The sequence below is a fragment of the Prionailurus bengalensis genome, chromosome C1 (genome assembly GCF_016509475.1).
Source record: "Prionailurus bengalensis isolate Pbe53 chromosome C1, Fcat_Pben_1.1_paternal_pri, whole genome shotgun sequence".
Lineage (NCBI taxonomy): Eukaryota > Metazoa > Chordata > Mammalia > Carnivora > Felidae > Prionailurus > Prionailurus bengalensis.
In genome coordinates this window covers 155,644,408-155,672,084 of record NC_057345.1, presented here as the reverse complement: position 1 = coordinate 155,672,084, position 27,677 = coordinate 155,644,408, and the positions used below count along the sequence as shown (strand labels likewise).

The 27,677-nt window shown below is 38.5% G+C and overlaps 1 protein-coding gene across 2 annotated transcripts in view; it reads left to right on the top strand.

Annotated features, from left to right (window-relative positions):
* The first annotated feature begins 5,241 nt into the window (after window positions 1–5,241).
* GALNT3 (polypeptide N-acetylgalactosaminyltransferase 3) overlaps window positions 5,242–27,677 on the top strand; it is a 44,397-nt gene continuing 21,961 nt past the window's right edge. Inside the window, exons 1-3 of one of the 2 annotated variants that reach the window (XM_043576939.1) lie at window positions 5,242–6,022; window positions 16,415–16,505; window positions 25,206–25,829. In XM_043576939.1, coding sequence (XP_043432874.1) covers window positions 25,315–25,829 — 515 coding nt within the window. In that variant the 5' untranslated portion in view covers window positions 5,242–6,022; window positions 16,415–16,505; window positions 25,206–25,314. The remainder of the gene's footprint in view (window positions 6,023–16,414; window positions 16,506–25,205; window positions 25,830–27,677) is intronic. The other variant, XM_043576937.1, reaches the window with a different exon arrangement.

Below are 27,677 nucleotides of genomic sequence, written 5' to 3'. Positions count from 1 at the left end.
GGGGGATGTGTCCCCAAAGATTCTCCTTAATCCTTGAGAAGATGTTCCACACAGGTGATTCCTCTGTCCTCTACTCTTCTCCTTCTCTGTCATTTCTAAGCCCTTTAACCTCTTTCTATGGTATCTCCATTCCCATTCCCCTTTTCTCTTTTATTCACCAACTGTTCCAATTGAAATAAACAAACTTCCTTCCCTAGCAGTGATTTTTTTTTTTCTAGCAGTGATTTTTTTGTGTCAACCCCAAATGTCGTTACATATCAGGAACCCCTGTCCCTAAAACTTTGCAGAGGCACAAAGTGTGATGTGGTCTTAGAGTCTGCTGAAACTGTTGGGAATGGAGAACAGGTACATTCTGATTTTGTGACTAGATGTAGAGAAGGAGGTATGTTGATGAGATCCTATCTCGGGTAGCAAATTAGTTTTCTGTTAATAAATTAAAAATCAAAGACACTGAAAAAACATAATTTCCTTCAAAATTCCCCTTCTAATATGCATGAAAAATCAACATTTCTCTGTAATTACAATGATGCTATTTCTTTTGGTCTAATGCTTTAGACCTATTATGCTACAAGAACATCCCTAGCTTCTATGATATAAGTTATTTAACAGTTTATCATAACTTATTGGGCAACAAATGATATCATGTGCAGGTAGTGTCTCTCCATAGTTCTCTCTTCACAATATTGGAGTAAGGAGGGGGGCAAGGACCAAGGGAGAAGGGAAGTTTATTTTATGACAGTGCACTGGAATTAAGAAATATCAAGGTTATCTGGGCTGATTTAGGAGGTTCCATGGGAGGCTAGGGCCTTCCAGCTGGGCTGGATGGGATTTGGAGAAGTGAAGTGAGACACACAGATTTTCAGAAGTGGGAATCTGAATGTGGTATCATCAGGAGAATGTGGTATCATCAGGAGAAGGTAAGAGATCTGACTTTTCCATAGTAAGGGCACATTCTACTTCCCTATTTCTAAAGTGTCAAGATTTTAATCAAAATAAGCATGCTTTACATAAAGTTTTGGTAACAAGGATTAATATTTTTACAAATAGGAAATGTTAAATCATTAATATATTTCCTATGATTTGTCTTTGTGATAAGATTCTTCTGCTATCATCATTGTTTAGGATCTTGGATGGCTGATACAAAGTAATTTAATAGAGCCAGAAGAATATCATTGTAAATGTTTCAACAGATGAAGAGAGAGAACACTAAAGAATGTGATCATCACAGCATGGTTTGCAATAGCAAAATTAGAAAACAATCTTCATCATCCAATAAGTGACTGAATAAATACATTCATACAAAAAGAAACCATGTTGTAAAAAATGAATTTATTGACATGGAAAGATAAGTTAAGTAGAAAACTGTCTACCAAACAAGATCCCAATATGACCTAGTTTTTATTTTAAAAACATGTTTCTGTCTCCCCCTATATCTTCCATTCCACTCTCCCTAGTTTTTCAAAAGTATCTGGAGAGATAAACAGAAGAAAAAAAAGGGTCTGGCAGTTAGCACTGATTCATCTACATGGGAGGAATTTGGGGATGTTTCCAACTGGCTCCTTTTAGTTTATCTGTATTTTCTCATTTTTCTAAAATAAATATGAATTGATTTATAATTTAAAAAGTCATTTTACAGAAAAAGATCAGTTAGGAAAGAGTGAGTCAGGGACACCTGGAGTACATATCTAAGGTCAACATCATGCAGGACTATCACTATCTTTTCCCAGAAAAAATCCTTTGATGCCACTGTCAGAATTTGAGCTAGCTAGATTGAATATTAGCCTGACTCAGCATGGTATTTCTTTTTGCTCTTATGCTAATGCTTAAAAGCTTGAAACTCTGCACTCTACCCAATCCATTTCATCAAATATTTATTGAGCACCTACTATGTGCCAAGCATTAAGGATACAAGATTAACAAGACATAGTTCTGTTGCAATTTAAGTCAATAAGCACACTCACAGAAATGTGTACCTCTTCGAAAGTCCCAGATGGTTGTTCTGTTGCTATTCTTGAGGCGGGGGGACCCTCATAGGTCATCTTCATACAAGATACTGTCTCAAAAAGTTCGTACTAAAAATAATCTCTTCATGTTTTTACTGTTTTAACTCTTATTTTAAACTCAATGCAGAATTATGCTGAACAGTTATAAAAAAAAACCCACATATTTGTGGCTCTTCACTATGATACCAACACTATTCTCCTTTTAAATCAATAGCCTTTCAATTCTTTTAGTAGAAATTATTTCAATCTGTTTAGTCTTTGAGCCAAAACTCTCAATTTGACTTTGAGATCCTGACTGGAGACTCCAGTTTCCACATAAGGCAAAATTGTTTTTAAAGGCTAAATCAGGCAGGCAATATGTTTCAAGCTCAAGTTGCTAAGCCCAGGGTAACCAACAATTAAACAATTAACAAACTAAAAACATTTAAAGTTGGACTTAGTGAATCTTAATACTACACTGTATATTATAACTAATTTTATGAATTAAAATTTCTCAGTTAAGTGATTCCCATTCTTTCATCTTTGTTTTCCATTAATTGTTATTCCTATATCCAGAGGATTTTTTTGCATGACAATTATCATGGAATTTACATGCGTCAGTGTGTAAAGGCACTTGGTGATCACCTTGTACCATTTTGAGAAAGAGAAAATTTAAGCCAAGAAGTAAAGTAACTTGTACGAGTATAAGTTGCTTTGTGTAGTGCCTTTTGAAAGGATGATAAATGATAACTGATAGCTATTGTTACTAGATGCTGTCCCTCAAATTCTTAGTCTATCATTCTTACTTGCCCTAGATTATTTCTCCATACTGTTCGGTTAAAACCATTCTTTGGACTTGTACTCTGTGTAAGACATTAGGCATAATGGGTTTTTCATGGTATTTAATGGATCAATTTATTAATTTAACAAATATTTATTGAGTACCTACTAAGTGTTACATACCAGTCTTGGCATTAATTTAAATGTTGACAAAAATTATTAAACAGTATTATTTTAAATCTATTTACATAAGAATTTTACAGCTAATTCTCCGTGTGTGTGTGTGTGTGTGTGTGTGTGTGTGTGGAGAGAGAGAGAAATGTTTCTCTTTCCTGTGAATCATCTTAATTTTCTATTTTAGCTGCCATTACATGCCAAACATGTAGAATTACAACAACCTTGTTTCTGAGAAGCATGTCTACACTAAGTTTCCTGGGTTTTATTTTATAAAGAAATACTAACTTCTCCTTTATAAAACAAATTCTTTATTTCATAATCTTTAAATGGGATGATACTTTCAAAAACCCTTCATCTCACTGGATTTAGGGCATTAAACGTTGCAGCATCATGCTTTCTTTTCTGGGCCTGCAGCATTTGAATTTTATTGTAAAGTAAAAAACTTTTATTAGTTTTAAGACTTTGCTTTCGGAATGAAATGAAATACTATGTGCAATGCTAGTAGATATGCCAGACCCAAACAACACGACTTTCCTTGTTTAAATTATCTGTCTCCATTGTAAAGCTGGCAGTCAATTTTTAGGAACTCCTGATTTTTATATTTGTTCTGTTCTTTTTTTACCCCTCATGCAGTATTTTGGTCCTATTTTCTTGCTCTCTCTTTTTGTAGATCTGCTCTAGCTTCTCTTTACAGTTATTATTTGACTGTACTAGTCTTGCTGTCAATGAATCTCAGTCCTTGGATTCCAAATTGCTTTTCTATATCCATTTGCTCCGTTCTGCTCTTGTTGGTGAAAATTGTTGCTCTTTGCCTGGTGGGACATCGAAACTCTCATAGTCTTTGGCTCCTCCCTCATTCAGAGATGGGTGGTGCAAGACAAGAGATACAGACTCCGTGGTTATACATTTAGGATTTCTCCCAAATTTCCCAAAGACTGAGACTTTAATCTCCATCTAGAAGCAAACAACAAATAAAATGGCAGAACCTCAAAAAAAGCGGGGGGGGGGGGGAGGTAGGGCGGATTTGGGTAGGTAGTATTTTCAGCTCTGGATCTAAAGACAAATATTATCAAGTTAATATGGTAATACACATAAGCAGTTCCTGAATGTTTTGCGGGGGGAGAGAGGGAAAGCTTAAAAACTGCTTGCAGGTACTGATATTAAAATATCACAAACACAGAAAGGTTCCTTGATGCTTGCAAAATAACTACAATATACAAGACAAAAAACTAAAGTGTTAAATCAGATTCATAGCTGTGGTATAAAATAGTACCATGGATGCTAAGCCCAGTGTCAGACTAGCCACGTTCTAAAGTTACACCTACTGATACTATACTAACCAGTATTTCTAAATTTTAATTTTAGGTCATATGTAACACTAATATGCCAATAAATAGAAACCATAAGTGTATGTGTCAAAATACAGGAGGAAGGCCAGAGCTAAACTACACAAATCCTGCCACCATGTAATTAAGCATGCCACTAAAACATTTTCGGCTATTTCTATTTCTATTCCTATGTACATTGAAGATAGAGCCAAATACTGGATGAGTTTATAAGAAAGTATAGAGGTAATCTTTTAAAGTTTTGTGTTTTTTTTTTTTTTTAATATTTTTCCCTGAGAGAGAGAGAGAGAGAGAGAGAGGCAGAGTGCGAACAGGCGAACAGGGGAGAGGCAGAGAGAGGGAGACACAGCATCTGAAGCAGGCTCCAGGCTCTGAGCTGTTAGCACAGAGCCCGATCCCGGGCTCGAACGCACAAACTGTGAGTTCATGACCTGAGCGGAAGTCTGAGGCCTAACCGACTGAGCCACCCAGGTGCCCCTAGGGGTCATTTTTAAGTCCTGGTTTTGGGTGTGTCAATGTTTGTCATAACAGAAGAAGGCAGGCTGAAACAAAGTTGTAAATATCATAAAAGGAAAAAAAAAATACTGTCTAAAAAAAAAAGATGTCTTTAAAAACAACAGCAAAATCCCCTATGTCCCTAGAGTCTGCATCGTCACCCTCCCAGTAGATGAGCTTTCAAGCAAACCTCCAGGAGAAGCAAAACCTCTCCAGGAAACCCTTGTCTTTGCAAACAAGGACAGCAGGTTTCTCTGTACTGTCGCTGCTGGCTCTCCCATCTGGGAATCGGTTTGCCTTTCTATAGCAGCCCAGGAAGGGGTGGTGCGCCCCAAGTTAGCAAGGCTCTGCCAAATACCAGAGGCTCTTCTTTGGAAGAGGGAGGCTCCTCCTTTGGACGGGAGGCGCCCCTACCAGAGCGCGCGCTTACAGAAACGGAAACCACTAGCTGCGCTGAAGTGAGTCAAGTGATGAAATCAAGACTAGTACATGGGAAGGAAGCTCACCCAATAGCTCACGAACCTAACTGGTGACAGAAGCTGCTGAACCTTGCTCGAGGAAAACATACGAGACAACAGTTGCAGCCGTCATGAGGTGGCTCTCGGGGGGCACTGGCCCCCCCACCCCCCGGTCTCCGGGCGGTGCACCCCTTCATTTTGGCGAACCTTAGAGAAGGGAAGACGTGTGTGAGGGCAATCTAGACCCTCTGGTTCCCCAAGGACCCAGACCGTGTTCTGGTTACAAGGTGCTCACTGGCACCAGGTCCGTGCGGGACTCCTCAAATGTAGACGGGCGGAGGCACGCGCCCCTCTAGGAGAACCAGCCTCGCCGTCTGCGGAGAGGGAAGCCGCGCGGCGGCTGCGCTCCGCCCGGACGGCGCCCCCACCCTGCGCGCGCGGTGCTCGGTCCTCACCTGGAGCGCTCAGGTAGGGCTTGGGCGGGGCAGGAGGCTGGCGCGCAGGCGCGGGACAGGGGCCTCGCCCCTGCCGACGTCGCAGGCTGGAGCTCACCTGGGAGACTCCAGGAGGAAGCGGAGCCTCGGTTCGGCCTCTCCTGGCAACGCAGGAGGCCCAGCGGGAAGGCAGGAGGCGGCGGCGGCGGAGGAGGAGCTGGACTGAGCGGCAACAGTAGCGACAGCAACCGGAGGCGCCGCCGCCGCCGCCACCTGCACCTGGCGCCCGGCCCACGTCCAGCGCCCGCCCGGCCGCTGCTTCCCGCCGCCCTGCTGTGCCCACCCGCCAGGTAAGCGGGCGGGCCGGCGCTGGGGCCGGGGGCGGGGGCCGGGAGACCCTGGGCAGACGGACGCCGAGGTTCACGTGGTGGGGAGAGGGGTACGGTCCCGGTGGCCGGTTGGGGGTGGTCTCGAGAGCGGTGTTTCAGTTGCCCCTCCGGAGGGGCCGAAAGGGGCGCCCGAGGCCGGGGCAGGTGGCGCTCCGGGGGTAGCCCTGTCGCCCCTGACAGTCTCTGTAGGGAGGCTCCAGAGGATCCGGACCGGGGCCCGAGTCCTGGTGGCCCGCAGCTTGACCCTGGGAGAGTCTCCCGGAGTGCGGGGTCGGAGGGGCCGGGCCAGGCGCGAGGTGGCCGCGTTTGCACGCGGGCTAACAGGTTGCTGGTCTCCTCTCGCCCCCGTGCCGGGTAGGGGGAGCAAACCCGCGACGGGAAAGGGCATGGCTTTGCCAGGCAACTTTCCCAGCCGGACCCCAGACAGTCCTAGGCTGGAAACCGCGGCCGCCCGAGCCATTTAAATGGTTTCCGAGTGGTTTGGAAAGCGCTCTGTGGTCGGGACGCGGACATCCCTCTGTCTCTGTCTGTTTCTCTCTCTCTGCACTTTTCCGGGTGCACTCCCTAAGCCAGAGCTGCGCCCACTTTCCGGTTTGATCGAGTAGAGTTATTTTCTTCGTGGCAGGAAGAAATCCAACTGCCACTCACCAACCGCACACCATCTCGTTAAAGGACCTGTTGACTTAACGACCTGCAATATCGCGGCTCTGGTTTGCCTGTGGCATATGACTCAAAGGTTCAGAAAAACTTTGTTTCAGGATCCTGCCACGTCTGAACCTGGGTGTGCCAGGCCCAAATTCCTTTCCCTGCCTAATTAGGCTTTTCTAAAGCTTAAGAATTGAGGGTGAAACTGGTGCTTACCTTATAGCCTTTTGCTTCCTTCTCCCTCAAAACTCCTCAAAAACACTTCACTTCAAACTCCTCAAATAACTATTTCTGTTTTTAGAACCCCATAGGTTAACAGCCTTTCTGATTTTTAGAATATGTTATGAAGCCAACGTAACTTGTTATAAAAGTTATAATACATATAATGAAGACACTTGCGTTCAAATACTGTTGTGGAAAAATAAGAAAGTTGCGTTTTCATTTGAGAATTTCTGCTTGTGGGAGAATGTGTTGCTTCATTTACTGTGTACGTTTTCTTTGAGTCTGTGGTTAAAACACATGAGGTTAAAGTCATACCCTACAGTTAGAATTCTTTAAACTTAACTTTTACTTTTAATATCTGAAGTCTAGCATATGCACTAAACATTCTGAACAGTTTATTTGTACCAAGCATCTTTCTTTTTATATCGCTTTAACTAGTATTTTTACATAGAAGTTTCTCATAATAAATGGCAATTCCATTGCCTGCATTTTACTTCTATCTTCACTGAGGTTTAAAAATGTATTTCAAACTGCACACTTAAGAAAATGCCTTAACTCATAGAGGTGCAATTAAAGATACATGACAACCACACAAACAGGACGTGATTATTAATGATATTTTCAACCAGTGCCTTCTGCTTATGTCAAAAGAGCCTGGCCTGCCCTCTTAATCTCATCTCCATACAGAGAAATACCTATGCTGAATATTCTTTACAAATTAGGTGTAGGTGTTGTTCCCTGAGTTTAGAGTATTAATTTAAACCTCATCGATTATTGAGCCAGATGTTTCTAGACTACCTTTACTCTTAAGGGAGAAATGTGACATGTTTGCATTAGAGTAACAGTGTGCCTCAGTTAAATTATCTGTAAAATAGAAAAAAAATATACTTCCCTAGATTAAGGTAATGAGGCCTTAAATCAGGAATCTCCTCTACCCCTACCAATCTCAGGATCCTCTTCTCAGTTTGGATAGTCAATCCATCCAGTTCGTGATAAACCAAGGCTGAGGGAGAGATTCTAATTTCAGTTCACCCAGCAAGTTAGTGGCATTATTATTATTCCAAAGACTTGACTCAAGAGTCGTATTATCTTTACTTTTCACCACCCTCACTCTCACTTACCATAAGATGTTTATCTTTTTGTCTTTTGTATAATTTGTAAGGCCTTTGTAAGTACAGAATACTCCATTGTTCTTTGTCCAGCTCTGATTTACCCTAATTTCTACTTGTCCAGAGGATGCCGGACTCCAGGGAGAGTGAGTGAGGATGTCACACTTCTTCTCACATGTGTATTGAAGATGCCATGTGGATTGAGATTTTTCATCCTTTCTTGGTTTTTCAGAGCCACAGTTAATTTTTTGAGTCAACATGGACAACACAATTTAGTCTTCTGATCTTTTATTGTATTGGCCTAAAATATATTTTATAAGGCAGTAACCCAGGGCCATCCCTCCATTGGCAACACTCTAGAGTTTTGGCTGGCAAGCATACTTCTTCAACATTAGTATTTTTAAAACTTCTTTTTGGACTGCAATCCTCAATAAGAAATGAATTCTATGCCTCAATGCAGTATACTCTCTGTGTATATATATTAAACAAGGCTCACAAAACAATATTTAGGCTCATAACGTGGATTTTCTCTATTATCTTATCTTTAAAATACTGATCTCAACACACTGGTTGACTTTTAGGACCACAGTTGGGCTAGAACCTATAATGCAAATAGCAGTATCCTATTGAATTTGTACTTTTAAGGCTGATTTTTCTATCAGCATACTATGTCATATACACACACATACTTGAAAGAAAGAAAAACAAACTGTATATTTTAAAAATGTAGAATTGTACCATCATTCCTCATTAAACTTTTATTGAAGGGCTTTAGACTCTAGGATCTGGTGCTAGACTAAATTTCTCAAACATAAGGAACTGCATGAAACCTCACCGTACATTATTGTATTTTAAATGGATCCTCAGCATAGTGTATGCAGTATGTTTAGGGACAGGGAAAACTGGAAGGGTTTTTCTGAAGAATTTTTGATGGTAGCAATTATCAAGTGAAAGTTTGAAAGTGAAAAATAATTTGGGGTGCCTGGCTCAAAGCCTCTGACTTTGGCTCAGGTCATGATTTCACAGTTTGTGGGTTCAGGCCCCGCGTTAGGGTCTGTGCTGACAGCTCAGAGCCTGGAGCCTGTTTTGGATTCTGTCTGTCTCTCTGTCTCTGTCTCTGTCTCTCTCTCTCTCTCTGCCCCTCCTACGCTCAGGCTCTGGCTCTCTCTGTCTCTCAAAAATAAATAAACGTTAAAAAAAAAAACAACATAATAATTCTGCCCACCTCTATTCCAAATTCTAAATTTTATGGCTATGTTAATAGTGCTAGACAGAGGCTTAAAAAACTGTTAGAGTAAACATAAGCCAGTTTATTATTGGTTTGTAGTCTGTTAAGATTTTGTATATATTTTTCTTTTACTGTGAAACAGGAAACAAATTCTAGGAATCAGACCCCTATGCCCTAAAAAGATTAGATTGGGAGATTGAGAGATTAGATTAGGTCTCTAAGGATCTGTAGGGATGTAGGCTTGGAAAACTCTCATGGGATGATTAAGCCTTCCATAGAAAAATTTAATTTTAATTCCTGGTAGAAGGAATTTTTCTCTAAAAGAAAATTAGTATATTTAATATTTTTGAAATGATCAACCCCCAAATCGTCTTCAGAACATAGTCAGTTTTTTGGTTCGTAAAGTGTAGAAATGCATTTGTTATGACAGATCTTTTATGGTTAGAAAATCTGATTGAGAAGGACATATTTCCAATCACCTAATTATGCATCTAGTTAATACCAGAATAATTCTTTTATATAATTTGAGTAATTTTAACAAAATTAATGTACTGTTAATAGCAACATTGAATTCAAATCAATGCCAACAATGGCAAGAGACCAAAATGCATTAACTTATGTGGTAAAGCAAATAGGACTCTCAATTCGAGGTCATTAGTGTCTATTGACAGATGAAGTCTCCTTGAGTCATTCTCTGAGTTGGGTTCATAGTTTTGGCACCAAATAGAGAATATTTCCCTGAGTGTACATTTTCCTTGTGATTGTTTTAGTTTCAAACTGTCCCAACTAATTTGTTCATTTATCCCATTGCTTCCTAGACATCTTTAAGATATCATAATTATCTGAGATCATACCTGAGTAAACCAGAACCTTCATTCCATCAAAAACAAAAACAGCCTGTTTTACTTCCTATGTTTTGTTTACAGGTGTTAGTACATCTATCATTTCTTATCCACAATTCCAAAGCCAACCCAAACCAAAGAAAAACAACAACAACAACAAAAAAAACCCTGGAAAACCAAAATGTTTTTGATAACTTTTTTGTCAGCAACACTTGAACTCAATTTGCTACAAAACCTAATTTTACTGTCAGGGAGCTCTTTATCATCTATTCCACTTGGTGGAATGTGTTTAATTACATGGTACTGTTCCAGGCCCTGTTGGGGGTACACTGTTATATTGGGTGTGTAAACCATATCTCCTTTCTAACATCCAAAATGTTCTGAATTTTAAAACATATTTGGCTCCAGGTATTTTGGAGAATGGGTTATGGATCTGTTCCACTATCCAGGTGTCATGTCAGAAATCCAGAGGTCATTTTTTAACTCTCTTTTCTTAACCTCCACAACTATCATATCACTGAATCTGTTAACGTTTTTTGCCCTTCTTCCTCTGCCCCTCCCCCACAAATTCTTCTACTTCTGCTCCAGTTCAGGGTCTCATCAACTCTTAAATGGGGTACCATAGCTACCTGCTACCTAATATCTCAGCAGATGGTGTTATGCTCAAATCCATCCTCAGCAGAACCCCTCCACTAATGATCTGTAAAAATGTAAACCTGGATGTCTCTCTCCTCTGCTTAAACCTATTAATAACTTCACATAACTCAGGATAGAACCCATGGTCCTTAAAATGGTCTCACAGAATCTGACCCGTGCTTACCTATGGATTTCTACTCCATAAATCAAATTTTATGTTCCAACAACAGATTTCAATGCTTTTTCTTATGTGCTTTTTTTTTTTAACCCCCCATTGATGTTACTTCTATACCTCTTTTTAGCTCTTAAGACTCAATTGAGGCCTCACCTCACTTAGGAAACCCCCCCCCCCCCCGCCTTTTACATACATCTGGGCTAGGAGTGATGTCTTATGCATACTCCTATCATGCACTTTACATATGTGATTTAATATAGTCTGCTTTTGTGCCTGTGTACACATACACACCCATTTAGATATTTGCAAAGCATGTAATATTTTTCTTTCCTCTAAGTCTATTGTGGAGTAAAAATATTGGAGTAAAAGTGGCACAGGGAGGGGAGAGGCATTGGGCAGGCAGTATATTTGCTTTCCTATTGGGCAGCGACCACAGAAATTGAGGATTTAGGAAACTTGTTTCACTGTGCTTAATTAGTCTATTTAATTTAGATTGCTGTTATTTCCATGTTCTTCCTTTGAATTCCATATTATTGTGGCTTTTGGTTTTGTTCCAAGTTCTGGGTTTTACCATTTACAAGTGAAAAGTTAACTTTGTGATTGAAATGTCTTATAGTTTTAGTTTATAAATGTTGTACAACTGAGTATATTGCTATTGGTGAGGAATTACCGGAGGGGCAACTTTTACTTAAATAATGTAATTTAATCAGACTAGACCAAAAAAAAAAAAAAAAGTCATTCTGTCAGTTTTACCTCTTAAATAAATATTTTTCGAATCCATCTACTTTTCTCCACTCTTGTCACTATCAACATCTCTTGCCTGGATTTTTACAAATGGCCTCCCTATTGATTACCTGAATTCCTTCTGGTTAGTTCCCTACGCTGCTCCCAGAGGGATCTTTTCAAAACATTCAAAACTGCTTAAAGCCCTTCGTTGCCTTAGGATTAGACGAACTGCTTCACTCAGCCTAAAGGCCTGGCACGATTGAGATTCTGCTTACTGCACACACCTGTGTCATGTTACTCTGTTGCAGCTCTACTGGCCCTTTTTATGACCATGCGCTCCTCCTGCCTCTGGTCTTTGCAAGTGTCATCATCCCTGCCTGGAACTCTCTTCCCTCCGCTTTTGGCCCATCTAGCTAAAAACTCATCCTTCAGATTCCAGTTTGAGCTCCCCTTTTCCAGGACTAACTAGAATTTTTCACCAGTCTTCGCCTCCCCCCACCCCCCCGACCTCCTGCTTCTGCCTATGGATTTAAATTGAAGACTGTAGCCTCAAGAAACAAATTCCCACTTAGTACCTGGGAGTATTAACTTAAAAAAAGTTAAAGTTTCCTGACAAAGGGAGCAGACTTTAATATGTGGCTCATATATTTAAAATTAGATTTCAGTTATTAATGCCTTTACATTTTTATCAAGTAACAGAAGATAATATTTGTTGTCTTAATAAGTATTACCCCTTCTTTACTATTTTACTATTAAGCACTTATGTGCCAGGCATATTTTAAACAATTTCATGAATTAAAACATTTAATCTTCAAAGCCACTCAATGAGGTGCATGGTATTTTTCTCCCTATTTTAGAGACAGGAAAATAGAGTAAGTAATTTGCCTCTGTCTAGGAGGCAGTAAAATGTCGGAGACAATATTCCAATCCAAGCTGTCTGATTCCAAGTCCTGTACTTCTATCCTACTTAAATGTAAATAAAACTAAAAAGAATTATTAAAAGCCTTACAACAGCGATAGCAACAAAAATCCAGTCAACTCTCATTTCCCCCAGTGCTGCTGCGTCTAGGAATGCTTTAACCTCTTTTAGGTGTTGCTTCCTATTTGCCTTTTGCAATAATGTGCTTATACTACTATTCTTTAATTTATCAATGTTTGACATTATCAACTGACTTCCCATTAAAGTAGATAAATATTTAGCTCTTACGCACACATGCCTCTTGCTCTCCCTCCATCTCTGAATATAATTCTCACATTTTTTGTTTGCATTTAGGTATTTACTTATGATTATTGTGTACATATTGTTTACTGCTGAGCCAAGCAAGTGTATTATGAGTATGAGTAAAAATTTTTGAACCATAGAGTTAATAATTCATTTAAGAAAAAAAATAGCTTAGTTTTTTGAGTATCAATTTCTGTTTCTATATACTCCAATATCTTCTCAGTATGATTCTTCCACATAATCAAACCTATCAGATTTATTGGTCTCTTCTGGAGCTCTCTGTTCTCTTGTTCCAATTTGGCCTATTGCTTTCTAAGCCTGTTTCATGGCAGTTGTTTGGGATTTTTCTTTGCTGACATTTTTGAAGGAGTCCCTATTTTTTAGATACGATGATTTTGTTGTTTACTTTCTCATGTAGGAACACATCCCCCAGTAGCTTCTTGAGAAATGATGAATGGAATTAATAAATTTGAGATGTTACCTGTCCGAAAATTTTTATTCTACTCTCAATTTTTTCCCTGCTTATTTTTTTAGTAGTTACTCTATCCTCATGGTCCAAAATTTAAAAAAACTAAGGACGTATATATGACAAGTCTTCTTTTTTTTTTTTTTTTTTTAAAAATTTTTTTTTTTTTTTTCAACGTTTATTTATTTTTGGGACAGAGAGAGACAGAGCATGAACGGGGGAGGGGCAGAGAGAGAGGGAGACACAGAATTGGAAACAGGCTCCAGGCTCTGAGCCATCAACCCAGAGCCTGACGCGGGGCTCGAACTCACGGACCGCGAGATCGTGACCTGGCTGAAGTCGGACGCTTAACCGACTGCGCCACCCAGGCGCCCCGACAAGTCTTCTTTTAACTGTTGCCCTCTAATACCTGGTTTTCCTATGAGCAAACAATGCTCCTTTTACATATATATATATTGTATATGTGTAATATATACATGTGTGTGTCTATGTGTGTGTGTATATGTATATATAATAAAGTATATGTTATATATATAAATTGCATACATAAAAATGCAAATGAGTCTCATTTTTCACTTAACTTATCGTGGAGATAACCTCATATCAGCATATAAAGTAGCTTCTTTGTTTTTAATCTGGCATAATATTCCATCATATGACTGTATCATAATTTATTTATTGTAATTTATTTCCCTATTGATAGAGTTATCGGTTGTTTTAGTGTCTTGATGTTAAAATGATGCTTTAATGTGCAGACTTACAGGTTATCATTCTACTTGCATATTAGCATATCTGTGGGATAAATTTCTAGAAGTTATCCTCATACCTGATTGATAATTTGTTGGAGGCGAGTAGTGTGAGACCATGCAAGTTTGATAATTCTAAGTCAGATGGATAGGGTAAAGGGCAGAAGAATACCTGGTAGTAAATACCTCATGGCAGAGTGGACCCTTGTGAGGGGCAATTCATAGTACAGAGAGGGCTTCTAATGCAAATTATTGTTTTCGTTGTTTTATTTGAGCTTTCAGATATGACCCATCTTTTTGAACTGGTTAAGACTTGTTGCTGTTATTACCTCAGTCTCCTTCTTATATCCTTTACCCTCTGTCATTAGTCTTTTAGCATTCACAGCCCCTTGCCCTGTTATTTTAACTCCAGCTCTTCCACTGCAGATAATCCAGAACAGAGAGCACTCATTAGCTGGTCTTTTTTCAATAAGTCAAGAACCCATCCTTACACAATTCACAATTTAACAACCTTTCCAGCCTCCATATTGATTCATTTGCTGAATTTAGCCAACTCTACCTCCTGGATCTCTTCCCAAGCCTCCACACCCCTTCTCAATTTCTTACCTGGATTAATTTTAATAGTCTGCTAATCACCTTCAGTCTCCTCTCTGGTTCACCACCCTCTCCACCAAATCCATATTAAAAACAGCTTCAAGAATAATCATTTTATTTTATTTTATTTTATTTTATTTTATCTTATTTTTTTTAATGTTTGTTTACTTTTTAAAAAAATATTTATTTTTGAGAGAGATAGAGACAGAGCACAAACAGGGGAGGAGCAGAGAGAGAGGGAGACACAGAATCTGAAGCAGGCTCTGGGCTCTGAGCTGTCAGCACAGAGCCTGACCATGGGACCCAAACCCACGAGCTGTGAGATCATGACCTGAGCTGAAGTCAGGTGCCCAACCAGCTGAGCCACCCAGGCACCCCTAATGTTTATTTACTTTTGAGAGAGAGAAAGAGTGTGTGTACAGTGCCAGTCAGAGAGGGGCAGAGAGAGATAGAGACAGAGGATCCAGGCTCTGTGCTGACAGGAGAAAGCCCAATATGGGGCTTGAACTCACGAACTGTGAGATCATGACCTGAGCTAAAGCTGGACTTAACTGATTGAGCCACCCAGGGCCCCAAGAATTAAATTAAATTTAATTAAATTTAATTAAATTTCAGTTGTAATTAGGTCATCACCCTGCTTAATACCTCTTAGGGCTTCTCCCCTTTGCCAGAAGAACTAAGTACAAACCCCACAGAGTTAGGTCCCCCTTCCTTCCCTATATGGAGCTGGGCATTCAGTATTCTCATAGACCTCACTGTGTGGTAATTGTCTATATATGAGGAAAATTTTCCTATTTGAAGTTGGCTTTTGAAAGGAGAATAAAAGTTTAGTCTGACACTCGTTTATTTCCAACTGAAACATGTATTAATAAGATCTTTTCATACTCTAACCATGAGGAGTGGGGAATGCAGGAATTTCAGATGGTGACTAGATAAGTGGAGGGATATTGCATGTTTCAAAATAGGTGCAAAAATAGCCTAATCGTAAAGGCAGACATTGCTTTTATGCCTTACTTTTTTTAAATGATGTTATGGATTTGTGAAGAACTGTTTTGTTCTTTTACATCTGGGAATGTGGACACTAATGGAGAAGAGGTAAGCACAGGGAAATAAAGAAATGTTGAGATTGAAGCCATTTTGAATTTCTAGGGATTGGCACAGTACCTTGGGCCAAATTCTATCCACCACCTGTTTTTGTAAACAAAATTTTATTGGAACTAGCTATGTCCATTCATTTGTGTATTGTGTATGACTGGTTTTGCACCACAAAAATAGAGTAGTTGCAATAGAGACCATATGGCTCACAAAGCAAAACATATTTATTATTTGGCCCTTTATGGAAAGTTTGCTGACACTTTTTCTAGAGAAGAATGGAAGCTGAGAGGTAGAGGATGAGTATGTACCCAGTGAGTTATAGCTAAGCCTGTAGAAAGGTGAATGCAAAGTGATAGCAATTGAGCAATTGCTCACTTGCTCCCCTATTCACCTATCCCTTAAATTCTGGGGCCTCAAAAGGGAGAATGAGTAGAAATTGTCTACTACTCATGAGATTTGGGATTCTTTCATAAAAGGAATGTTCACTGGACTTAATTGTTTGCAACCTGAGTGCCCATCCTCCAATTATATTCCATGTCAAGGCCCAGTACACTCTCCCTTTTACTAAGATATTGAGAAAAACATTAGTGAGAGAAGTCCCTGCATTAGTGAGAAAAAAAAAAATCTGTGGTTGCTCTCCTTTGTAGGCCATTAAGATTGGCTCCTTGGTTTCAATGGAGATGATGGGATTCCATAGTAGCAGAAGACAAGTCGCAGCATTTAACCACCAAGGACAAAGTAGGTATCTACCATAATGGAAATCTGGGACATAGATATAATCAGAAGGCATTGTTTTGCAAATGTGATGAATGAAATAGATGGGCAGTACTACAGTATCACTTGTTGTATATACCAGAAAAAACTTTAGGCTTGGTGGCAAAAAGCATTGGCTTTAGTTGCCACAGTTGAGCATCATTACTTCTCACTCAGTTTCCAAACCCAAGTCAATTTACAGGCCCAGAGCCCTTTGATTGAAGTTGAGGCCAGTCTTGAAGTCTACACCATTGCTTCAAGCATACACCACAAATTTTCCTCAAAAGCCTTCCCCAAAGGGACCTATAGCCATTTATTAGAGAGGCTATGCTTTGGGGAAAAGAAAATACACTCAGACCTTTTGTACCAATTCCTATGGAGCCAAAATACCACTTGTGGCTCTCTAGTCATCGTGTGGAGTTATAGCATTTAGGTAATAGGTGGAGTCTTAGCCAAAGTCTGACTCACAGGAGGGTCCAGCTGGTCAGCAGATCTACCCTGTGCTTATTTCCCCATTTCCTTAATATATAATCGGAGTAGACATCCTGGATAACTGGCAAAATCCTTATATTGGTTCTCTAAGTGTCATGGGTTGAGGACCATTGTGATAAGAGAAGCTAAGTGGAAGACCTTAAAACTTGCCCTCCTTCTAAGATGGTAAATCAGAAAGAATACTATATTGAAGGGAATTGTTGAGCTCAGTGCCACCATCAAAGATTTGAAATAAGACTTGAGTTATCTATCACATCTCATTTAACTCACTTATTTGTCCTGGGCCCAAGTTGGATGGATCTTAAAGAATGAATGGACTGTTGTAAACTTAATCATTGGATGATTCCAAATGTGCTTGCTGAAACAGAATGTGGTGTCTTTACTTGATATAATCAACACTACCTCTGGCATTTGGTATGTAGCTATCAACTTGGTTAACTGCTTTTTCTCTGTACCAATTTACAAGGACCACCAAAAGCAATTTACTCTTTTTAAAATTTTTTTTCTCTTAATGTTTATTTATTTTTGAGACAGAGAGAGACAGAACATGAACTGGGGAGGGTCAGAGAGAGAGGGAGACACAGAATCCGAAACAGGCTCCAGGCTCTGAGCCATCAGCACAGAGCCCAACGCGGGGCTCGAACTCACGGACTGTGAGATCATGACCTGAGCTGAAGTCGGACGCTCAATGGACTGAGCCACCCAGGCACCCCAAAGCAATTTACTCTTATCTAGCTTGGCCAACATTGTATCTTCACAGTCTTGTCTCAGGGTCAGGTCAGTTCTCCTGTCCTAGAAATCTTAATTATCCCAACATCCCACAAGATATCACATTGGTTTACTATGTTGATAATATCATGCTGATTGTATTTGATGAGCAGAAAGTAGCAATTACTTTAGGTATCTTAGTGAAGCATATGAGAACCAGCGGGTAATCAGACTCACAAAAATTTAGGGGTGCCTCAGTAACATTTCTGGGCATTCAGTTGTCACTGTACTTAATAGGCCTTTTGTTTTTTGGTTTTTGTTTTTTGTGTTTTGGAGGCAATATTTTCTTCTCTCCTTCCCGTTTTCTTTCTTTCTTTCTTTCTTTCTTTCTTTCTTTCTTTCTTTCTTTCTTTCTTTCTTTAACAAAATATTGCATAGAATTTGTTATATACTAAGTTTACAATTTAGTCTTTAGGTAACTGAATATTACGTTGGGACTGTGTCAGAATTTGAAAAGTAATTCCCATTGTCACTGGAGACAATGGCTGTTGGCATTCTGTGTCTCATTCCAGGGTTCCTCTTCACTTGTAAGTAGGATGCTTGCATCTTGCTAGGTGCTTGTTTTGTTTTTCCACCGGAGTTCAAATGTGCGAGAAAGTGTGCATATGGAAACTGAGAAGTCAAAAGGGTAGACTATGCTGCTTATTGTCTCTCAGCTGTAAATTCATTCTCTTCTCCTGCTCTGTAATAATGGAGCGGGGCGGGGTGGGGGGGGCTGTAAATCTGTAAATATTTCTCCTTTGCTGGCTGGCACGATGTTAATTAAGCCTTGTCAGTAGAGGGCACTGGAGGGATACTGAAAGTAGAAGATACTTTTCCTTCCTGGTTTCAGGGTGACTTTCTGGCTAGGCTCTTACTGAGCATATACCTTTTTCTCTACTTCTAGGCCTCCACATAGTATTCTCTAGTGTTAAGTAACTGCATGGCACAGCTTTCTCTAGAGTTGGCACACCTCTGCCCCCTGCACTTTCTCCAGAGCTTGACTTGGACAGCAGGGTTGTACCCTGGAGTCATAGACATCATGGACCTGTTCCCCAGCCCAGGTCACTGCTCCATACACTCTTTGTTTAGCCTTATACATGTGCACATTGGGGACCCCACAAAACTGGGTTTCCAAGGCACCAACTACCCAAATTTTATCCTAGGCACCAACCTGCACCATATTGGCCCAGGCTATACATGAAAGTGCACTACATTCCTGCAGAGCACAGCTTCTTAACTCCAGGTGCCATCAGCAGCCAGCTGTTAGCATCGGCACCTAACAAGTTCCAGGGTTTGACATCTTCCTATGAATGGCTTCTTCTGGGACTCCACAGGTCAGATTTTGGGCAAGTTTCACTAGTGAGATACCTCTGTAACTTTTCCACTGTCAAGGAGCCAACACTGCTCTTTCTGTAGAGATCTCTGGATCTATGTGCTGGTGAGGGGAAGGTTCTTCCTTGGGCTCTCATCTCAGCCTTGTAGGTGGTGATTGCCCCTTATATCTACTATTCCTATATTATTTTGAATTCTTTTTAACTCTCACTAACCAATTCCCTGTTACTCCAGTCCTCTCAGAATAATATATTATACTTTCCTTTTTCAAATCACTATGTAGTTTCTGTCTCCTTACTAATCCAAGAGCCATCAACTGTGTTTACAAAGTAAATAGACAAATCTTTTAAAAGGTAGTACTTCTACCCAGGAGAAGTACTAGTTAAGTGGATAATCTGTGGGACCACTCAATTCACTCCTCAAAATTATGCCATAACCAATCAGTATATACCTTTCACAGGTGCAGATTCAATCACAGTAGCAGGAGAGAGAATATGTGAGCTTGCCTTCACCACCATATTACCCTCCCCTGCAAAGGGTAGTACAGTTCCATAATTACTTGTATGCTCCAAACTGTGTAGAGTTGGCTGCTCTACAAATTAAGATCCTGTTCATAACCTTTCACCTTCAAAGATAATATTGTCAATAGAGATGCTTATCTGACCAGGTTTAGCTGAGAAGTTGGATGTGTGACCACACCCTTTTCAGTATTAAATAAAAGCAGTGCCTCTGAGTTGTTGGAGCTCAGCTCTGTTACTAGACTTTTTGTCACATAACCTGCAGATGACTTTTGTTCAGAAAGTCATCTTACTTTGTGACAGTTACATGCAGTTAGTTGTTCACTGGTGGCATTTTCCAGCCAGCCAGAGCAACCCCAGTTTGTTTTTCAGCTGGGATATTTGGGATATGTCTGCTGCTTCCTCCTGTGAGGAACTGCCATCTCAGGGCAGTTTGCTTTGTATCAGTGTTTGTCCCTTGTCAAACATCCACAGGTCACTTCCTGCTTAGAAGAATTTCAGGCAAGGGTGTGGAAATGGATTTAATCATAACTGAAACTAGCCAACCATAATAGTAAGTCACCATGAAATTTGGTTTTACCAATAAATACAAGCAGAAATGACTTCCTGCCACCCCTCCATTCCCTAACTAGTAGATGAGAGGTGCTTAATAAAGTTTCTGCCCAAGCACGTAAGGTTTATTATTAGAGCAAGTTTTGTTGTTGTTTTGATTTGATTAGTAGATCTAGATAATGTGTGGCAAAGATCAAATATGAATTAATTTACAGTAGTGTACTCTTCTTACTCTACACTCTATGCTACATTTTGGATATATAATTTTGTAATGTTTTGTTTTTTGTGATTACCCTTAATTTTTTATCGCATGCTTTAATTCATGCTGTAGCCAGCAAGTTTCATATACCAATTAGGCTTTGTGCCAGTTAAAGTCACCTGGAACCAGACCTTAAATCCCTGGAGCTATAAAGGTTTATTGTCACAAATATAGGAACAAGAAATGGAAAGAACTACTATCCTCTTATTTTATTAAATGTTACTTTCACATGCGGTTATGAAACGTTCTGCTTTTCACTGCTTTAGAAGATTGCTTCAGTTGGAATATTTAAATTAAACTAACAACTTAACTAATGTCTTTGCAATGTGTCCTTTTCCACCTGGAAGGGACAACTGGACTAAAGATGGATCTTTTCCAGTTTGAATCTGCATGTAAACGACATCCTCAGGTGACTCATTGTCACATTAAAGTTTGAGAAACTAGAGTCTACATAACTGAAAGCCACAGCTCTGTAGTTATTTTGATTTGTGATAGCTCAGTCTTTTCTGTTCAGATAGCAACATGTTTTTACCCTGGAGAATAACCCATTGATTTTTAACCCAATCTCACAGACTGTTAGAATCATGCATATTGTTTTAGTCATTTTAAAGTATCATTATTTTGTGCATGTTTTAATTTATTATTAATGCCTTTTTGTAATGTCTACATATATTCTAGCATATAGATTGATAAGCCCTCTGAATATTAACTTTGTTCTAATTTTAGAAATTTATAATAATTTAGAGATCTTTGAATACATCTTTGAATTTAAATTAATTTTTTTTCTAGTTTAAAAAAACTATTTCGTGATATTAATCTCTCCTGTGAATCTGACCTTTAATAATTAGCAAATGACATTTTAGATAGGTGTGTTTAAAGGTTTTAGAAAGTACAATAAGACCTCTACCTGCTAATCATTTTTATATCCTGAATTTGCTGTTGTGCTGGTTTTTTTTTTTTTCATTTTTGAAACTTCTGAGTTTAATTGGAAGTTGAAATTAAGAGAAATTTGTTTTGTTTCATTGGCTGTTTTCCCATAGGTCTTGACATTTGGTAAGTAGTGAGGCTTAGGAACGTGATGTTATTTCCAGGAATAGGAGTTAAGAATCCTGGTTTTGTTTAACTCATTCATTTATTGTGTGGCTTTTGGATTATGTGTTTTATTGTGCAGAATCTGAGTTTTTCCATCTTTGTGATGGGAATAACATATTTTCAAAGTAATTTTACAACGCCATAATTTGTAGTAAAACCCCAATGTGTCATTTATATCAGCATTAATCTCTGAGCCTTTTCAGGAAACTTTGGGTCATTCTTGCTTTGGATTTCATCTTATCTCTCCATGTCAAAATAACTTTTGCTCATTTTATATCAGCATTCTATTTTGAAAAACCTGTCTTTGGAGTATCAGAAATTAATAGTGTGGTTGCTTTTGGTTAGGTGCAGTCATTTCCCTATCAAGTGCTAGTTTTGATTTGCCTAAAGTCTCGTGACCTACACCAGTGATTCTTAACCCTTGCCGCCCTTTAGAATTATCTGGAGAGCCTAAAATAACAACAAAAGCAGGACCTGGGCCCTGGCCCTAAAATAATTATATCAAACTCTCTAGAGGGGAGGCCTAAAGCACTCTTTTTAAAGAGCTTTCTGCTAAGTGTATCCAGAGTTGAAGACCGCTAATAGAGATGCTTAATGTTGAGTGTAATTTATCATTAATGGAAGCCTAATATTGCACATTAGCAGCAAAGGACAGAAAAGTCATATAAAAATCCCTGGGAGATTCATTTCAGAATCTTCAAGTGATCAGCAATTGGTAAAAGAAGACTGTTCCCTTCTGAAATAATCTGAAAAGAGCAAAGCGTCATGTTCCTATTCTAGTAAACTCTGCCACTAAAAGGTCTCAATCTCTTAATCCTCCATTGTTAAAATCTATAATCTCATCCTCAGCCTTATTTCCAAAAACACGTTCTGAAGACAGTTGTGTTGTTTTTATTTTTATTTTTTTATTTTTATTTTCATTTTATATAGAGAGAAAGTGCACACAAGTGGGGTAGAGGGGCAGAGGGAGGGAGGGAGGGAGAGAGAGAGAGAGAGAGAAAGAGAGAGAGAAAATCTCAAGCAGGTTCCACTCTCGGTGAGGAGCATGACATGGGGCTTGATTCCAGGATCCTGGAATCATGACCTGAGCCAAAATGGAGTTGGACCCTCAACTGACTGAGCCACCCCAGCGCTCCAGTGTGTGTGTGTGTGTGTGTGTGTGTGTGTGTGTGTGTGTGTGTGTGTTTATTTGACTCATTTGTCCAGAAAACCTTATGTGGTATGAAGTTATTGTAGTTCTTTCCTTAGGGTTTCCCCTTATCTCCTTACATTTAGAGTATCATTTCTTGACCCTTGAAGATCTTATTTCAGATAACTTCAACTGAAAGCTTAGTATTGTTTTCAATGTAAATTTTAGTTAGCTAACATACAGTGCAATATTGGTTTCAGGAGTAAAAAACTTAATATTTAAAAAAAAATTTTTTTTTAATGTTTATTTCTGAGACAGAGACAGAGCATGAGTGGGGGAAGGGCAGAGAGAGAGGGAGACACAGAATCCGAAGCAGGCTCCAGGCTCTGAGCTGTCACCACAGAGCCCGACACGGGGCTCAAACTCACAAACTGTGAGATTATGACCTGAGCCGAAGTCGGTCGCTCAACCGACTGAGCCAACCAGGCGCCCCAAAAAGCTTAATATTTTAGATCAGACCTGAGTTTGAACACATTTGGGAGAGTACTGCTTTTCCACTTAAACTGAATCATGTTGGCCAAGCCACTGAATCTATTTGACGCTCAGTGTTTGTGGGCAAAATGGGAATGACTTCTCAAGATTATTGGAAGACTACATGAGAACCTGTGTAATATTAAAGTATTGGGGACCTAATCAGTATTTAACAAAAGTAAATTATTATTTTATTATTTCTAATAAATTAAATCTTGGTCCTTCTTTCCTTTTCCTGGTAAAAAAATTTATTGGGTGCTCACTGTGTCACCGACATCGTGAGTGCCAGAAAAACAACCAGGAGGAAGGGAGACATCATTTGTGTCCTTCATAAGCTTCCTTTGACTCCCTCATTAGAGACATCCCAAACTAAAACCTGCTAATTGAGTGACTTCTTCAGATAGACACACACACAATGATAAGATTATTGCCCTATTGGTGAAGAATTCCATTCTTCTTTCTCATTCCCCAGCCTACCCTCTAATATGATTTTGGGCATATAGTATCTTGGGAAAACCATCACTGCTATGGAAATATTTAGTTTTGTCATCTCCCTTTACTGTATGCTTTCCCTGGACCCTTTCTTGTTTTATGCTGTATTAAAACATCCTAAGGAGACCAGCACATTCCTTCTCAGATGCCTAATCTAGCTTACATACATACACAGCAAGAATTGTATGGTTCTGAAACTACATTGTATCTTCAAATAATGTAAAAAGTTTACGAGGTCATTTTAATCCTTACATGAGGCTCTGAAAGCAACCAAAACTCAGATGTATTAGGATCTCATTTTTCTGGGCAGAATACATTATAATTGAATTATCTTTTGAAACCAAAGTGCCTATTCCATACATACATACGTATCTTTCCAATTAGAAGTAGTATACAGAACTAACTATTCAAATTCTGCCTCTTCTGCTTATTTAGCTTAAAATTTTTTACTAAAGGCCAGAGAATCCATCTTAAAACTTGGCTTTTTAATTTTAAATTTAGTGGTATCTTTGGAAGAAAAACTGAATAAAGTGTCAAAGTTAGTTTTCACATCTATAAATTAAATTTTCTTTAAAATATGTTTAGAATGTAGGGAGAACAGGCATTCTCCTTCCCCTTTGTGCCTACAAATTTGAGTATAATGGTGCATGGTATGTAATTATATACTGAAACCCCTTCATATTATATTTTTTAAAACATCGTGAAGAAAATCAGGCTGTCATCGATGTTCTCTTTTTTCCTTTTCCTTTCTTTTGCTTCTGGTGGCCCATATTAGAGTTCAGTAAACATGTTGTCTATTCTTAGGGTAGACACTGTTGCCTCTTTAGAGTCACTTCAAGTAAAAAGCTTAGTGCCATCTTCTTTTTGTTATTAGATTTTATTATTTGTGTGAACTATAGAAAATAGCTGTGGTATAACAACACCTTAGACACTCTTAATTTTCTACTCTTCAGTGGTTCTGTCAGGATTCACAAGTATTATCAGGTGAATAAATTTGAGAGTGTGCCAGTTTACTTGTTAAAACTACTTATAATCTTAACTGGTTTAGTTGGAATAGAAGTGCATAAGTTGAGGACAAACTCCATAAAATAAAAGCCACTATTTTAGATGTATGCCTAACAGTACCTATCAGTATACCTACGCTTTCTTACGGATTTCCCCCTTTCTTTATAATCAATGCAATGAGGTCCTTTGGCCCCTTGGTCATTGAGTTAAGGTACCTTTTTTTTTTTTTAAAGAAACTCTAAATATGTTTATAAAAATAATTGTATGCATATCATATAATAAATATTAGCCACAGTTTACAAGGTATTTTTTATTGGAGAGAAATCTCTAGTATATCCTCGATAGATTATAGCTAATTATAGTAAATGTGTTCTTCCAAAAGTGTAAATTTCTTGAGGGCAAGATATCTTTGTATTTTTCTTAACCATAAGAGTACAATTGTTTGTAGCTTATGTTGTTGGTTGAATGAATCAATTGAACCATGCCTATAGGAATGATTAGCTACTAATGCCATTTATCATTTCCGTTTATAGGTATTACCATTTAATGAAACCTTCTTGCCAGCAAATCTATGATAAAAAATATAAGTAACAGAGGGAACTATAACTGTTATTTGTCAAGTGGGAAGCTTTTAATGTCAGAATGGCTCACCTAAAACGACTAGTAAAATTACATCTTAAAAGACATTATCATAAAAAATTCTGGAAATTTGGGGCAGTAATTTTTTTCTTTATAATATTTTTGATTTTAATGCAAAGAGAAGTAAGTGTTCAATATTCCAAAGAGGAATCACGGATGGAAAGAAACATGAAAAACAAAAACAAGATGTTTGATTTAATGATAGAAGCTGTAAACAATATTAAAGATGCAATGCCAAAAATGCAAATAGGAGCACCGGTCAGGCAAAACATTGATGCTGGTGAGAGACCCTGTTTGCAAGGATATTATACAGCAGCAGAATTGAAACCTGTTCTTGACCGCCCACCTCAGGATTCTAATGCACCTGGTGCTTCTGGCAAAGCATTCAAGACAACCAATTTAAGTATTGAAGAGCAGAAGGAAAAAGAACGTGGAGAAGCAAAACACTGTTTTAATGCTTTTGCAAGTGACAGGATTTCTCTACACCGAGATCTTGGACCAGACACTCGACCTCCTGAGTATGTTAAAGAATATTCATTGTTTACTGTTTAACATTAGAGTTTGCAGGGGAGGGGCATTAGCTAAGGAATTTGCTTGTTCTGTAGTCACTCTCTGAGGCAAAATATCAGCAATTGCTGTTTAATTTAATTATGTTTGCTTATTATTATTGAGGCTTTCCATATCTATGCTTGGTGAGGCATTGCAGATGTAGAAGGTTGTTACCTTACAAATTAGGAGACTAAATTTTAGATCTGATTTCTGTAGAACCACAAGGAAATTCTTAATTCTTAGATGCTTTAGTTTTCTAATTTATTAAGAAGGGAATATTGGGCAATTTTATGGGAGATGTGGGAGGCAGAGGAGCTGTTTCTGTTCCTCTGTGTGTTGCTGTAGAATAAAAATGTTTAAAAAGTGCCGAAATTTTGGAGCTGTTAGATAAGAATTTTCTATGAACTAAGTCACAGACTTTGTGGCTACTTTCAGTACTGTAATTGTATTTCAGAATGCCTTGTAACCTTTTGTAATCTTTCCTTTAAAGAACAATATTGTTAAATTGCTAATTCAATTATGATTTTTTTTCTCTAGAGTTTTGTTGAATAAGTTACCATATGTATAGAATTGTCTCTCTTTAGCTTCTAAGAGGCCAACATTGCCTTTTATGTCCCTTTGTTTACATGGTATCTCAAGTACACAGTGTTTTTATTCTGGTTTCCCTCCAGTTCCAACTATGCTCTGTCCATTGTTATCTTTGAGGTAGTGTTCAAGTGTTCTATTTGAATTCAAATAACTAAAATAAATTCCAGCAGTTTTCAAACCATTTGTTGATTTGTTGAAAGTATGAGATAAACCGTAAGCAAGCCATGCCTACATATTTTGCTTCCTGGTTATAATAGAATTACATTTGGAAACGCATCTGAAGAAAAGAACTTTGATAGACTTAGGTCGATGGCTTCACTCCTGTTTTTCTAGATATATGATCATGAATACTTGCTCTAACTAAGAGTCCCTTAATATTGAAGTTGGGTAGATTAGATTTCTGTCTCTCTATTGTAATCTGTGTGATTCAAGATTAAGGTGCTAATCATTTTTAAGTGAATGTGTGAAGAAACAAATGAATGTCTATAAAATATTCTACCTTTATAACAAGGCACGGAATAGTTCTTTTCTTATGTTAATAGTTAAAATGCAGTATTGCATTTGACTGATTTGGGGAGAGGTCTTGACTGAAAAGCAATCCACATCACAAATCAAGAAGCATAACTTTTATTCTTTGACATGACAGTCAATGTCAGCTCAAGACAAGTTATTTTTTTCCCCCAATATAGCATTGAGGAGCTACAATAATATTCAATAATGAAATCATTGTAAGTGAAAAACAACGAGGTACTTAAAGTAAAGAACCTTTTTTGGATAAGAATTGGATACCTAGAACTGTGAAGAATTGGTGAAGATTTAACACTTTCTTACTTTAAATTTAACTTAAATCAGCAAGGAACACATTTTCTGAAGAATTGCTGGTCATTTCCATGCTCATTGAAAATATAGATCCAGTGTCTCTCAAAGTCAGATGGTCATGTGATTGATAATTTAAGTACATATCTATATGCCAAATTTTACAAATGGTTTGAGTATAAGCAGTCAGTTTGGCAAGTTATTTAACTTCACTACTTTAAGTGACATGTAAAACAATATCTAAAGCCTAAGTTTAATTTTTTTTATTGTTTCAGAATAAATGAGGTTTATGAAATCATACTGTGAAATTGTATCACTTGCATTAATGCTATAACATGACACCTTTACTTGATGTTAGCAGTTATCAGTTAAGCAAAGAAATCCTAGCTTGAACTAAGGAAAGCTTTGTAAGA